Source organism: Nicotiana attenuata, chromosome 2, assembly GCF_001879085.1.
Source record: "Nicotiana attenuata strain UT chromosome 2, NIATTr2, whole genome shotgun sequence".
NCBI lineage: Eukaryota > Viridiplantae > Streptophyta > Magnoliopsida > Solanales > Solanaceae > Nicotiana > Nicotiana attenuata.
This window is the reverse complement of record NC_031990.1, coordinates 14620642-14635082: the sequence shown is the minus strand read 5'-3', so window position 1 is coordinate 14635082 and position 14441 is coordinate 14620642. Positions and strand designations below refer to the sequence as shown.

General features: G+C 39.9%; 1 protein-coding gene across 2 annotated transcripts; it reads left to right on the top strand.

Moving 5' to 3' along the window:
• LOC109244579 (DNA (cytosine-5)-methyltransferase DRM2-like) lies at positions 308 to 7090 on the top strand. 2 transcript variants are annotated; one of them, XM_019411691.1, is made up of 10 exons: positions 308 to 386; positions 2632 to 2695; positions 2863 to 3009; positions 3089 to 3188; positions 3268 to 3311; positions 3856 to 4005; positions 4854 to 4980; positions 5346 to 5437; positions 5571 to 6293; positions 6456 to 7090. In XM_019411691.1, the coding sequence occupies exons 2-10, from the start codon at positions 2693 to 2695 to the stop codon at positions 6882 to 6884; spliced, it is 1815 nt and encodes a 604-aa protein (XP_019267236.1). In that variant the 5' UTR covers positions 308 to 386; positions 2632 to 2692; the 3' UTR covers positions 6885 to 7090. The 2 variants fall into 2 exon arrangements, with proteins under 2 accessions (XP_019267236.1, XP_019267244.1); XM_019411699.1 differs by lacking the exon at positions 308 to 386 and having other exon boundaries at positions 474 to 2695.

The window sequence follows — 14441 nt, the reverse complement described above, 5'->3', positions numbered from 1 at the left end:
CTTGAAAACAAAACCCAGCATTTCTTTTTTCTCGTCAAGACCCAAATTTTGTACGAAGTAATAAGGAAGCACGTGTCCTAAATTTTAAAAAGAAAGCACGTGTCCCTGCATCAAAAAGTTTGTTTTACGAAATGACTACTTCACCCTCGATGTTGGTTATTGTGCGTTTTTATGTTAAGGTGATATATGTAAATTCCAAGCTCAGCCCCAAACAGTGACTCAGTCTCTCTTCTTCCCTTTGTACAAACCAGCCAAGTGTCTACTGCTTGGTGTAATTTACCTGCACTTTCCAAAATTTAAACATTTGTATAGAAATTTACCGACTGAAAAATTGTGTTTAGCTTTGTGCCTCGTTGATTCTCAAGGAGTCACGCACGCTAATTCTGGTAAATGTGGTCTATTTATATCTGCATGTGTGTCATTAGTTTATTTATTACGTAGAAGTAATTTCTTCTTTTTCCACATGCAATGGAAAATTATTGTGATCATTCCTCTAGCTAGGTCACTAGAAATGTGTATGATCGTATCCACACAGTACATGGCAAATAAAGGTTTTTTTTTCTTCCTTATAACAGAAAATGAAAGTTTTTGCTGCATGTAACCTAAACAAAAACGATGTAGAGGCAAGAAATAAAAAAAAGATCAATTTTTTGGCAAATTATTGTGTGATTGTGATGAAATTAATTACTTTTTTAGAAGGATAGATATGCAGATTTGAGGATGTAGCAGTTGAAAGAATCGGTCTTGAAAACCGAAGTATTTATAGAAATACCAAGGGTTCGAATCCCTCTCCATAAAAAAAAACAATCAAAACGGCGAATGCTTAAATGACTAAAAAGAATCAAAATAAAAACACTCCCTTGATCCCCCGTAAAGATGGACAATGAGTAGGATTAAATAACCCATTTAGCATCTTAATCAAATAAGTTAATGGATACACCATTTGATTACAAGCTGGAAATGACCGGTCATCTATGTTGTGCAGGCTCTCCAAAATGCTCCCGCACCCATGTCGGATCCTCCAAATATCAACTGCTTTTGGAGGATCCGACACGCACCCACAATACTTTTGGAGAGTCCAAGCAACATAGCCTGTCATACATTTTTTAAAATTTCTCAGTTTCTACCTAATTTTAGTGGGTACTGAATTTCTTGGTGTACACAGGGGACGAAACTATGTAAAATCAGTTTAGTTTGATATAATGATGGTTCATGGTGAAGTTATTGTTTAACAATTGCTAATGTTTTTTGCACTTAGTCCAATTCGATGCTTGTTCAAACTTTTCAGATGAATCTTGCTTTGTAAACTATTGTTTTTTTTTCAGTCAATAGCTTTTGAAAATTTTCACATCCTAGGCGAATCTATCCGAATTTCAGTTGTAGCATAGTTGGGAAAACCAAAATACTTTGAGACAAGAGATACTAAACAATTTCTTTTGTCTTCAACACAGCTACAAATTGAACTAAACCATCCATGGTTTTTTGAAGTTTCTTTTGGTTGTTTCTCCCTTCGTTCGGTATGTGCAAATCACTTAGGTTACGTGCAGGGCATTTTTTCAAGGCAAAAGATAATGGAAGTAGTTGCCTTTGACATCAAGTGAAAGTGGACACTTTTGATGTACTATGTACTCATTTTCTATAGAACTTTGAAGTAGATAGGGATAATATACTTTTCTCTCTGTAGTAATAGATGCACATTGATAAGCTGGTGAAAACGGTTTTGTTCTCTCCGCGAACATTATTGAATGTTTAAAAGTCCACAAATGTTCTCAACGTTTTGCTATCTTACTTATGTAGAAGAGGAGAGAAGAGGATATTTGACATTAGAAGCTACTGAGAATATCTATTCTGTTGTAGTAGTATCTTGAATTCTTGATAGTACATAGAAAGGACTAATTTCTCACGAATCATTATTCCCCTTTTTATAAATTACGAGCACATACTTAATTACTTTTTATGTACTGAGGCGCTTTCTTACTTTCAGTTTCCTGTCAACTCTGGCGGGTAAGAAGGGCTTAAAATTTACTTGTGCATGAGCTTCTTACATGATCAACTGAAGGTTGAGTTGAAGTATCATGTAATAGTTTCTAACTGGATTACACTTGAGTGCAGGTTATTTGGTGGCTACATTGCTCGCATAAGTTGGTAATCAATTGAAATAAGGTTCCCTAAAGAATTTGCTTTTATCGAAAATCTTTTGTCTAACAAGTAGTAAGGACTTTAAAACTTTGTCCACGCAGATGGGTAAAGCAGAAGTAAGAGTCCAAAAATCTCCGATCATTCTCTTCTTTAACTTTGATATTAGGAAAGTCCAGGAGCAAAGTCATTTGATCAAAAGAAAAAATAAATTTAGGAGCATAGTCTCTTGGTTTCCTTTTCAATATAGGCCTTGGTTTAGTGAATGAGATTGGAAATTTGGTTTTGTCTTAATGTTAATTCATTAGAAAAGGTATCCAATGTTTTGTTTCCAAAAGGAATGAACTTTAGTGCTATCTCTCTTGCCTTTGTTTCAGGACATGAAGAAACTTTTGTGTTTTGAGTTTTCTGTGTGAGATTTTCTGGGCTAACTTTTTGCTTTGATGATTGCTCTGTGGAGCTTTAATGGCAGTAATTCACGTTTACCTTATGTAGTGTGCTGAATTATTCTTCTTGATGAACGATTTGGAGTTCTTTTTCTGGCGTGCCTTGAGAAATGGTAAATTTATCTCGTTCCTCGATACCTTATGCAGTTTTTTTTACTTCATTCTGGTCTCACTTATAGTTCAGAAAAGAAAGTATATGATCCTTCTTTATTCATATATTTGATAAATGGAGGAAAATCATTTCTTCTTCGTTTGTATTTCTTGCTTCAATCCCGTGCAGGACAACAATCTTTCTGGAGAAGACAATGACAACATTGACTGGGATACTGAAGATGAATTAGAAATACAAGAAATACAGGACATGACATTTTCCTCATGCACGGATTTAAGAACTACAGGGCAGCATGCTGTTAGTTGTAACGGGGAGGTAAATGCTTTAGGATTTGGAATGGAATAATAACATTGCGTCTAACTTACGGTCTCTTTTGGTCTTCTCTTACCTGAAGGCAAGCTCATCATCAGTACCATCCCAGTCCAAGTTCATTCAGCAGTTTGTAATGATGGGATTTCGTGAAGAATCTATTGCAAAAGCAATAAAGCAAAATGGTATTTGGATTTGCCAAGTCTTTATACAACTAATTTTTGTCCAACTGTGATATTTATGTTATTTTGACTTGAGATGCAGGAGAAAATGAAGGTTTGGTGCTGGATGCTCTTTTGACATTGAAGGTGCGCAATGTCTGCCTCATTGTTTGCTAAACTTCTCATATTAGATTTTGTAAGAGAAGGTAACTGTCTGAGAGAATGAAGATATTCTTGTTCACCAACCTTTGCTCTTCTAATATTTGTGTATACGTGCCACTACTTGCATAAGATCGTCTAGAGTGAGAAGCCCGTTTACTTGTTCAGAGTAAAGTCTAGAATCTAGATAAATCAAGGTTTGTGTTAAATGGAGATGGTGACACTAAGAGATTGTGCCATGTGAACACAGAGGATTCCGAGGTGTTGACTGTGCGACGAATGATGCCAATTGTCCTTTATCCTGTCTGTATAGCTCAGATAAACTTGAATTATGTTAAGAACATGCATGAATTTTATCTGCCTCTCATTGTCATGACTATTTTCCTTCCGTCCTTTAATTTTTTCACAAGTAATGACCTCTAAAACAAGCAAAACTCCCTTTTACGAACCAAAAATAGAAAAAAATTGATCTTTGTTTGCACAAATTTTAGCAGTATTAATCGTACTTTTTGTTTGTCTTCGGACATTGCAGGCCCTTGAAGACTCTCGTGAAGAACAGCCTAATACTAGCTCTCAGCTGAAGCCCTACATTAGTTCTGATGATAGCTCTTCTGAATACAACGAGAACTTTCTAGATGATGTTTATGAGGAAGAAAGTTGGTCCTCAGACTCGGACAGTATAGTATGTTATCCTCAATCATACACCATTCTCCATTTTTCTTTCAATGTCTTGTGTCTTACTGTGGCTTATAAAATAGTCGATCTGGTTTCTCTTTTAAGATACATATAGTCATTTTTTGATCGAACACTTTTTTGATCTCTGCAACATGTCTTTTATGCAATTCAATGTCAGTTATACAGTATTTTTGAACACCCATGGCTTCTTCTCTTACTAGATTTTATGATTAATATGAGGTGATTTAGTTTTACAAATATGTGAAGAACTAAAATTACAAAATATCTGTGATTTTCAGCGACTATCTTTGACAGTCATCGATCAGGCTCTTCCAGTTGGAGGAAACACAAGATATTTCCTTCTTTTTATTTTATTGGTATTTGGGGTACAGAGAAGTGGTTTGTTTTGGAAGTAATTTCTTGAAATGAGGAGATGGTGATCTGTGACAATAGTGCTGAAAGTTGGATGAATGCGACTCGTATTAATTTTTAGCTGCCCACTACTTTTGGGGCTTAAAGGACATTTCGCTCTATTTATGCATCAACTAATATTTCTTTTACCATTTAAGATATTTGCTGGTCCTGAATCCAGGGGCAGATCCACCTTCCGACCCACGGGTTCACGTGAACCCAGTAAATTTTGTCCAAACAGTGTAAATGTGCTAAAAAAATTTACTAAATATCTATAAATATTTGAATGTGAACCCATTATTATTGAAAATTTACTCGAGGTCGTTGCAGGAACTCATAAGCATTAAATCCTGGATCTGCCTCTGCGGCTGAATCCTGTTATGAGTTTTCTGGGCACAATTATGTAAAGATTTTCTAAAATTTTCCTTTTATAATGTGTGATAGTATTCTGCTAAACAATGCTACTTGAAAGACGAGAGCAGTTCTTTGTCTGAAAAAGAGCACAAAGAACGACTCCTGGTAAATATGGGATACCCAGTGGAGGACGCTTCCATAGCAATGGAGAGATGTGGTGCGTATATTAAATAATGTTTTTTCCTGTATATTCCCCCACGGTGTGTGATAAGACTGGGTATGTTGTTGTTGTATTGCTAAGTTTATCTAAATCTCTTATCAGATAAGCTAGACATTTGGTTTCGCTTTTGATATGTATTAATTATGCTAATGTTTTATCACTAGCTGAAGAAATATTTCTCATGCAAGTTCTAGGTAGACGCTACTAAGTTGAGTTCCTAGCCTACTTTGTGCCAACGCCGTTGTATTTAGAACAAAATCTGCTTATTGACGCTGTGATGTTCCTGAATATCTTTTTAGAATTGCAGCACCTATTTTTGAATTCATTTCCAGATTATTATAGTCCTCTTCACAACTTTCTAGGTCCAGGAGCATCGCTTGTTGAACTGACAGATTTCATCTACGCTGCTCAAATGGCAAGAGAAGAAGATGCCTATCTGCCAGAAGATGTAAAGGTATGCTTTCCCCTTGCAGTATTTTGAAATGGATTCATGTGAAGTAATAGTCTATTCTACTCTGTTCGCATTTTTAACTACAAATTAGCAATATTATGTTTCATTAATTGATGCCTTCCTTCCATTGTGACAGCCAAAACTAGGGCATATATTGAATGGTAGTGGTGGATCCATGAAGAGGAAGATGTATAATGAATTATGCAAAAGGAAAAAGCAAAGGGTGATTTGTGATGAAGAGACAATTCGATTGCCCAAACATATGATTGGATACGGGATTCCTACCGAATCAGTTTCAACAATGGTCAAAAGAACTCTTCCGGAGCAAGCTATTGGGCCCCCATTTTTTTATTATGAAAACGTTGCTTTAGCTCCAAAGGGTGTGTGGGACACCATTTCCAGATTCTTGTATGATATTGAGCCCGAGTTTGTTGACTCAAAATATTTTTGTGCTGCTGCAAGAAAAAGGGGATATGTTCATAATTTGCCAGTTGAAAATAGATTTCCTTTGCTTCCATTCCCCCCATGTACCATTCATGAAGCATTTCCCCTGACAAAGAAATGGTGGCCATCTTGGGATACACGAACACACTTAAATTGTTTGCAAACATCCATTGCGAGTGCAAGATTGACAGATAGAATCAGGAAAGCTATGGAGGACTTCGATGGTGAGCCACCTATGAGAGTGCAGAAGTATGTTCTTGATGAATGTCGGAAGTGGAATTTGGTGTGGGTTGGGAGAAACAAAGTTGCTCCTTTGGAGCCTGATGAAGTTGAAATGCTATTAGGATTTCCAAAGAACCATACCAGGGGTATAAGTAGGACCGATAGATACAAGTCGCTTGGTAACTCGTTCCAGGTTTGCGTAACTTTATCTCTTCTGATTTTCGCTATATATCTCCAAGTTTTGTTTCCTTCTCCCCCTTCCCCTTCCCCTGTAATCTTTGGTTTGCAAAATGTATCGTAGCAACTCATCCATTGTTTTACTTAGTTTCTTTTCTTTGTTACAATATTTTTATAGATTGATACAGTGGCATACCATTTGTCGGTGTTGAAACAAAAGTTTCCAGATGGTATCAACGTCTTGTCACTCTTCTCTGGAATTGGCGGTGCTGAAATTGCTCTTTACCGTCTTGGTATTCCATTGAAAAATGTGATTTCCGTGGAAATATGTGAAGTCAATAGGAATATTATGAAAAGCTGGTGGGAGCAAACTAACCAGAAAGGGAATCTTATAGATTTTGACGATGTGCAGCAGCTGGATGGAGATTGCTTGGAGCGGCTCGTAGATTCATATGGAAGGTTTGATCTAGTAATTGGTGGGAGCCCGTGCAACAACCTTACAGGAAGCAATAGGGTGAGCAGGGATGGGCTTGAAGGCAAAGAATCTTCTCTATTTTTTCACTATGTTCGGATACTGGATTTGGTGAAGTTAATAACGTCCAGATGATAGCATGATAGAGATTAGCTCAAGTTTCAGAAAGGGATGGGCTTGAAGGCGAAAAGTAGTTGTTATCTTTGGTTTTGGGCTCTTTTCTCTTTAAAAAACTGTTCATATGTGTGGATGTACAACAAAAACAGAACAGAGATAGGATTTGTCTTTGCTCTTTGAAAAACTGATGTACATATTTTTTGCAGCATTCCTTAGTGATATCTTGATACAACTATTACTATTCTCAAAACTAAAAACAATTACTAGTTTTTCCACTTCATTCAAAACTCTATACCTACTCAAATCGAGACAACCAAATGGGATGGAGGTCGTGTGCTCTTGTCACACTTGTGAGACTTAATGCTAGAGCTGGGAGCTGAATCATCCGGTCAAACAGTCTACATTCTGAACCTCTATGACCACTATTTTAGTTCAAGTATACCAACTCTTAGAAGAAGAATCTGACATTGCTTTGTTAGAGCATACAGTTTGGACAGCAGAATGTAGTTGTGATCAGGAAAAAGCAGTAGTAGGCAAGTTCTGTACTTTGGTTTTCCTTCATTTTGGCAAATAATTACTTTACTAAGCACCTTTTCTAATTATTGAGATTTGAGTTTCGATGATTAACACGTGTGTCCAATGAACACGTGCTGCCACGATTCGACCGGTCGATTTGCTTTATAGATCTCCATTCCCCTATTTAAGACTTCCAGTATGTGCTTTTACTAGTGTTATGACTTGCGGGGATGGTTGGTTTGGTTTTGGAAAGGTCCGGGTTGAATTCCGAACACTTAGTTTCATAATAATTGTCTAAGGTGATCAAATTTCACTTGAGTCAATGCTTCTAGTAAACGACCTCAGAATCGGGATTCGAAGGTTCCAATAGGTTCTTATGATGATTTTGGACTTGGGCATATGTTGGGATTGAGTTTCGGTTGGGTCGGGAGCGTTTCGGCGCTTATTGTTGAAAGTTGGCATTTTGATGGTTTTAGAATTCCCTAAGTTTGACTTGAAGTGGATTTTGGTATTACCAATGTCCGTTTGGGATTCTGAACCTTGAAATAGGTTCGAATTGTGATTTATGACTTGTGCATAAAATTTGGCATCATTCCGAGTTGTCTGAGAATGTTCCAACGCGTTCGGAGCTGAATGAAATGAGTTTGAAGCTTAGAAGTTGATTAATGAGGTTTTGAGGCGCGATTCTTGAATTCGGTGTTGTTTTATGTGTTCCGAGGCTTCGATTAGGTCCGCAATATGTTTATGGACTAGTTGGTACATTTGGATGGGGACCGAGGGTGGCTCAGGCATGTTTCGGACCATCCGGAGCAAGTTGGAGTTGGCTGAAAATTGTTGGTGTGTTTCGCGAACACGATCGCAAAGAAGGAAGTTTGGAGTGGCAGCTGATTTCCCTTCGCGAACACGAAGAAGGGTCCACGAACGCGAAGTGGACCTGGCAGTGCTTCGCGAACGCGGAGGCCCAACCGTGATCGCGAAGAAGAAAAAGGACGAAGTTGGGCAGGAAGGCTTTTGGCCTTAGCAAACACGATCTGCGGATCGAGAACGCGGAAGGTTGCAGAGTGCTTCATCGCGAATGCGACCATTACATCGCGAACGCGAAGAGTATTTTGGCAGTGGAAGAAATTTGCGTTCGCGATCACGAGGCATTTTCCGCGATCGCGAAGAAGGAATCACTAGGAAGACTTGAATTTATTACGGGACTTAGTCTCTGTTCCTCATTTTCTACTCGGTCTTGGATGAATTTGAGAGCATTTTGTAGGGGATTTTCATGAACATCACAAGGTTAGTGATCCCTATCAATTCTTGAGTTAAATACACAGACTATGCGTAGATTTAACATGAAATTAGAGAAGAATTTGCTGGATTTTTGTTAGAACCTAGGATTTGGTAAAAATGGGCTTTGACCTCGAAATTGATTATAGATTTGGGGATAAATTACATATTTGAGTTCGTGAGATCATGAGTAACATTTATCTTCGAAATTTTTGAAATTCGGGCACGTGGGTCCCGGGGTGATTTTTATGGACTTTCCAGGTTTGGTTGAGAATTAGTTTAATAGTTAAATTATGAAGCAAGGTAAGTCTTTTGCCTAACCTTGTAAGAGGGAATTTATCCCCTTAGGTGTATCAATTATTGTGTGTTACTTGTCGTGGGGATCTACGTACGCACGAGGTGACAAGAGACCCTATGTAGCTATACATTATGTTATGTCCGGGACCTAGATTCACATCATACCTTAATTGTGCTACTTGTATTTATCATGCGTACTTGATTCCCATAATTTATAACTGAGATTATGGTTAGAAAAAAAATATTGATTGAGCCTTTTAGTTTGGAAATTTGTGAAATTATTTGATGAACTATAGATCCGTGTCTTCTCGACTCGAATGTAATTCCGCAAGAGAGGTAGTTTCTCTACTCTTATGAGATCGGATTGTACGCCTCAACGGTGTTGTAAATTACTCTTATGGGATTGGGTTGTTCGCCTCAGCAGTATGGTGGTCATTCGCCTCGGCAGACTTGTGCTTTATACTCGAATTGGATTGGCTTTTGGTATTAGTTGAGTTAGCGCCTTTGAGGCCGGTTATGACATTTAAGTGATTTGATATAGATTCATATTGAAATTTTTTACTATTAATGTTTTATATTTTTTACTATTAATGTTTTATCTGTTTCGTTGCTACTTTGTACATCCTCCATGTCTACTTTATGCATTTTATTACTATTTGACCACTAGTAACTGTCAAGTCGACCCATCGTTACTACTTCTTCAAGGTTAGACTAGATACTTACTGGGTGCGTGTTGGTGTACGTACTCACGCTACACTTCTGCACTGAATGTGCAGATACTGACACAGGTACATCCAGTGGTCACACGGGCCCGTAGACGCACTTCCACGAAGACTTAGTGGTGAGCTTCTTGCCTTGCTTCGATTTTGCAGCACCGGAGTCTCCCTCTATCTTGTTTACTGTTTTTGTCTATTTTACTTCGGATAGTAGTTGTATTAGTTTCATATATTCTCTAGATTGCTCATGCATTTGTAGCACCGAGTTTTGGGGGCTTCTAGCATTTATGCACTGTTTGTACTTATTATTACTCTCACCGTGGTTTATGTATTAGTCACACTTGATATGTTTGAGAAGGAAACATGTACGGTTTCATGAGATTTTACTTTTATTCGGTGTATTTAAGGAAACTTCTATTTTTAAAAGTTAAAAAGGAATAATTAAATTGGAGATTCACGTGTGGGCTTGCCTAACGGCGGTGTTAGGTACCATCGCGACCTATTATAGGTTTTGGGTCGTGACAACTTGGTATCAGAGTGTTAGGTTCATATAGGTCTCACGAGTCATGAGCAGACCTAGTATAGTCTTGGGGATCTCTGCGAAGACGTCCGTACTTATCTTCGAGAGGCTATAGAGTGTTAGGAAACCTCTGTTTCTTCATCTCCTATCGTGTAGTTGATATTGTGTTAAGTATATTTCTATTATTCTCTCACAGATGGTGAGAACGCACACAACTGATATACCCGATGGTAGAGGAGCTGCTCCCCCCATTGCTAGAGGCCAAGGTAGAGGTCGAGAAAGGGCTCCAACTCTTGTCAGAGGACGAGGGCGTCCTAGAGTTGCTCCTGTTGTACCACTAGTGGATCCAGTAGACGATCCTGTTATTGAGGAGCAAGATGAGGCGCTTGCAGCTGAGCCAACCCCAGCAGATTTCATGACTACACTAGAATTCTAGGAGGTCATGGGCCAGTGTTACGGTTCATGAATTCTATGACGCAGGCTGGTTTATTTCTAACTGACCCAACCACATCTCAAGTAGGAGGGGGAGCACAGACCCTTACCGCTTAGGCTCCAGGGAACGCTGCTACTGTTTATCAGATCCCAGGTGCACTACCTGCGGGCAGGATCCAGCCAGTTGTAGCGGTTGTGCCAGAGCCCAGATCAGTCACAATCGTTGAGCAGCAGAAGTGGATAGATAAATGGACTAGGCTTCGTCCTCCTGTCATTGGGGGTGAGCGATCAGAGGACCCCCACGATTTCATTGACCTATGTAAGGAGAGGCTACGTAACATGGGGATATTGGAGTCCAACGGGGTGGACTTCACAACCTTTCACCTTGAGGGAAAGGCCCGCAGATGGTGGCAGACTTACCTCTTTAGTAGGCCAGCAGGTTCACCTCCCTTGACTTGGGATCAGTTCACGCATCTAACTTAGGAGAAGTACATACAACCTTTAGAGCGAGAGGAGCTTTGGCATCAGCTCGAGTGGCTCCGTCAGGGTCATATGTCTGTGACCGACTATGAGGTGAGATTCACTAACTTGTCCCGCCATGCAGCTATTATACTCCCAGTGGATGAAGAGAGGGTGCAGAGGTTCATTGCAGGTATGCACCCTGAGATTCAGGTTTCTATGGCCTTTGAGGTAGAGATGGGGACTCAATTTCATAAGATTGTGGATATGGCTCGTAGGATCAAGCGAATATGAAACCGCAGTGGAGAGTTTACACCGAGGGATAAGCGGCCCCGACATTTTGGTGGATTCAATGGTGCCCTGCCTGAGGGAAGAGGTCAGTTCATCAGGGGCCAGTCTAGCAGGCCCGTGTATTCAGACCACCGCCTGCTCGGGGTGCTCCAGGTCGACCCTACTTCAGTGCTATTCTAGAGAGTACTTACCGTTCGCTAGCTATTCAGCATCCTTTCAGTGTGTATTCAGGCCATCAAATTTAGACTTCGGGTCAGTAATTCATCACCCCGAGGGGTTGTTTTAAGTGCGGGGAATTGGGCCACATGAAGAGGTTTTGTCCCAAACTTCGGGGCAAGGTAGTGCAGCTGGACCATCGGCCCATGATTACCACACCCGCTACCACACCGGCCGGCCAGAGGCGATGGAAAGGTGGGTAGGGTCGCCCTAGAGGTGAAGGCCAGTCTTGTGGCACTCCGGCTAGATTCTATGTTTTCCTAGACAGGCCAGAGGCAGTCGCCTCCGATGTAGTGATCACATGCACTATTTCTATTTGTAGTAGGGATGTCTCAGTACTATTTGATCCATGGTCTACTTATTCCTATGTCTCTTCTCTATTTGCTCCTTATCTGGATGTATCTCGCAAGTCCTTGGGTGTTCCTGTAAATGTATCCATGCCAGTGGGTGATTCTATTGTTATGGATCGAGTCTACCAGTCCTATATAGTGACTTTCTGTGGTTTTGATACCAGGGCGGACCTTTTATTTCTTGATATGGTTGATTTCGAGGTTGTCCTGGGCATAGACTGGTTGTCTCCGTACCATACCATTCTTTATTGCCATGCCAAGGCTGTTACCTTGGCGATGCCTGAGTTACCCATATTAGAGTGGAGGGGTTCGTCTGTTAGTTCCATTCGGGTTATTTCTTTCTTGAAGGCTCGAAATATGATCGAGAAGGGTTTTATAGCCTATTTGGCCTTTGTTCGGGATACTACTGTAGAAACTATGTGTTAGATTAGGTGCTGGTGGTACGAGAGTTTTCTGATGTATTTCCTGCTGATCTACCAGGTATGCCGCCGGATCAAGATATCTATTCGGCATTGATTTGGTGCCAGGCACCCAGCCTATCTCTACTTCGGCTTACCACATTGCTCCAAAGGAGTTGAGAGAGTTAAAGGATCAGTTTCAAGAGTTTCTAGAGATAGGGTTTATCAGGCCAAGTATGTCTCTATGGGTCGCACCGATGTTATTTATGAAGACGAAGGATGGAACTATGTGGATGTGCATTGATTACTGATAGTTGAACATAGTCACAATAAAGAATAAGTATCCATTGTCACACATTGATGATTTGTTTGACTAGCTATAGGGTGCTAGGCTATTCTCAAAGATCAACTTGAGATCTGGGTATCATCAACTGAAGATTTGTGCTTCGGATGTTCCGAATACGACTTTCCCGACCAGATATGGGCATTATGAATTTCTAGTGATGTTCTTTGTCTTGACTAACGCCCCGGTGGCATTTATGGATTTGATGAATCGGGTGTTCAGGCCATATCTTGACCCATTTTTCATTGTCTTCATTGATGACATATTGATCTACTCGTGTAGTATGGAGAAGCACGAGCATCATTTGAGGTTAGTGCTTCAGACCTTGCGAGAACAGAAGCTATATGCTGAGTTCTTCAAGTGCGAGTTCTGGTTAGATTTCGTTGCTTTCTTGGGGCATGTTGTATCAGGCAAGGGTATTAAGGTGGATCCCAGAGGCAGTCCAGAGTTGGCCTCGTCCTACAACAGTGATCGAGATCAGGAGTTTCTTGGGGTTAGAAGGTTATTATCATCGGTTCGTGGAGAGCTTCTCATCTATTGCAGCACCCTTGGCTAGATTGACCCAGAAAGGTGCTCGGTTCATATGGTCCGATGATTGCGAGGTGAGCTTTCAGAAGAACTATATTTCTATCCAACATTTCTAGTAAAGGCCCTCTGAAGAACTTTATTTTCTATCCAACATGAAGTATGTACTGCGATGTAAGTTGGGGATCGCTTGAAGAAGATGGTATGACTGTCAGGAGGCCGAGTGGGCGATTGTGGCTGATAATTCGTGATGTATTACAATTAGTGCAACAAGAACTTAGAAGAAATTTGGTTGAGCAATGGTGCGAGATCATGGTAATTGAGGAGGAGGAGTCATTATGACTTATGGAATTATGTAATTGTAGCTTAAAGCTAAGTGGGGGAGCCCACCGTCTATGATGATGTGCCTTTGCTGTTTCGGTTTATCAATACGTTGGTAGATTAGTTATTAGTAAAGGAAGGAAACATCATGGGTAATTTGAGCTGGAAATTTGATGGATGTGATGTATAAGGGAAAGTATTCATCTGTTTGCTTCATTGGAGTGCTCATATGGTAACAGAGCACAAGTGGTTTGGTTAAATAATCGGGACTGGACTAGAGTGGGAGACTCAACAATGGTTCTAGTGGATTCGAGATTTTAGATGTGGTGCTTAAGGATTTTTAGGTTTGTTCTGTGGCTGAGGATTGGTTTTGTAGTAGAGTTTGAAGGGTACTTAGAGCATTTCTATGTTATCAACGGGTCTGCAGTGCAGTGTTAGAAAAATGGGAAAAACAGCTTCGGATTCGTAGAAGATCTAATCAGTGCAGGTGTATCAGTTGGAGTTACTATAGATTGCATGAGGAGGGTATGAAATGGCTTATGGTTATTGAGACGGTGTGGTATTGTGATACAGGTCACTCGGGATGAGTGTTGTTTGAGGTTCGTTTTTGAATAAAACTATTATTTCAAAGGCAAGTCGAGAGTATATTGGGAGAAGTTGGGTAATTTAGTAATGGTTTGAATCAGCATGGTTATGGAAATGATCAGTTCCTTTAGTTTGTTAAGCTATACAAGTGATTCGTGGATGTACGTATGGGCTTGACAATCGCCGTGATTTGGTAGATTTGCTGGTATTTGATTCTGATGGCCTTGTTATGTGTAAATGGATCCCGAAAGAGTTATAGCGATTTAGACTTCGGCTTGAGGGTTGCATTTTTTGCGATTACGGGAATTACGTTGCATGTTGCGATTGTTCT

Bases quoted from the DNA above. Each gene is read 5' to 3' on its own strand.
- LOC109244579 (XM_019411691.1), top strand. The intron at 3,189-3,267 runs GTATTTGGATTT...CTTGAGATGCAG, and splicing joins AAAAGCAATAAAGCAAAATG to GAGAAAATGAAGGTTTGGTG. The intron at 3,312-3,855 runs GTGCGCAATGTC...CGGACATTGCAG, and splicing joins ATGCTCTTTTGACATTGAAG to GCCCTTGAAGACTCTCGTGA.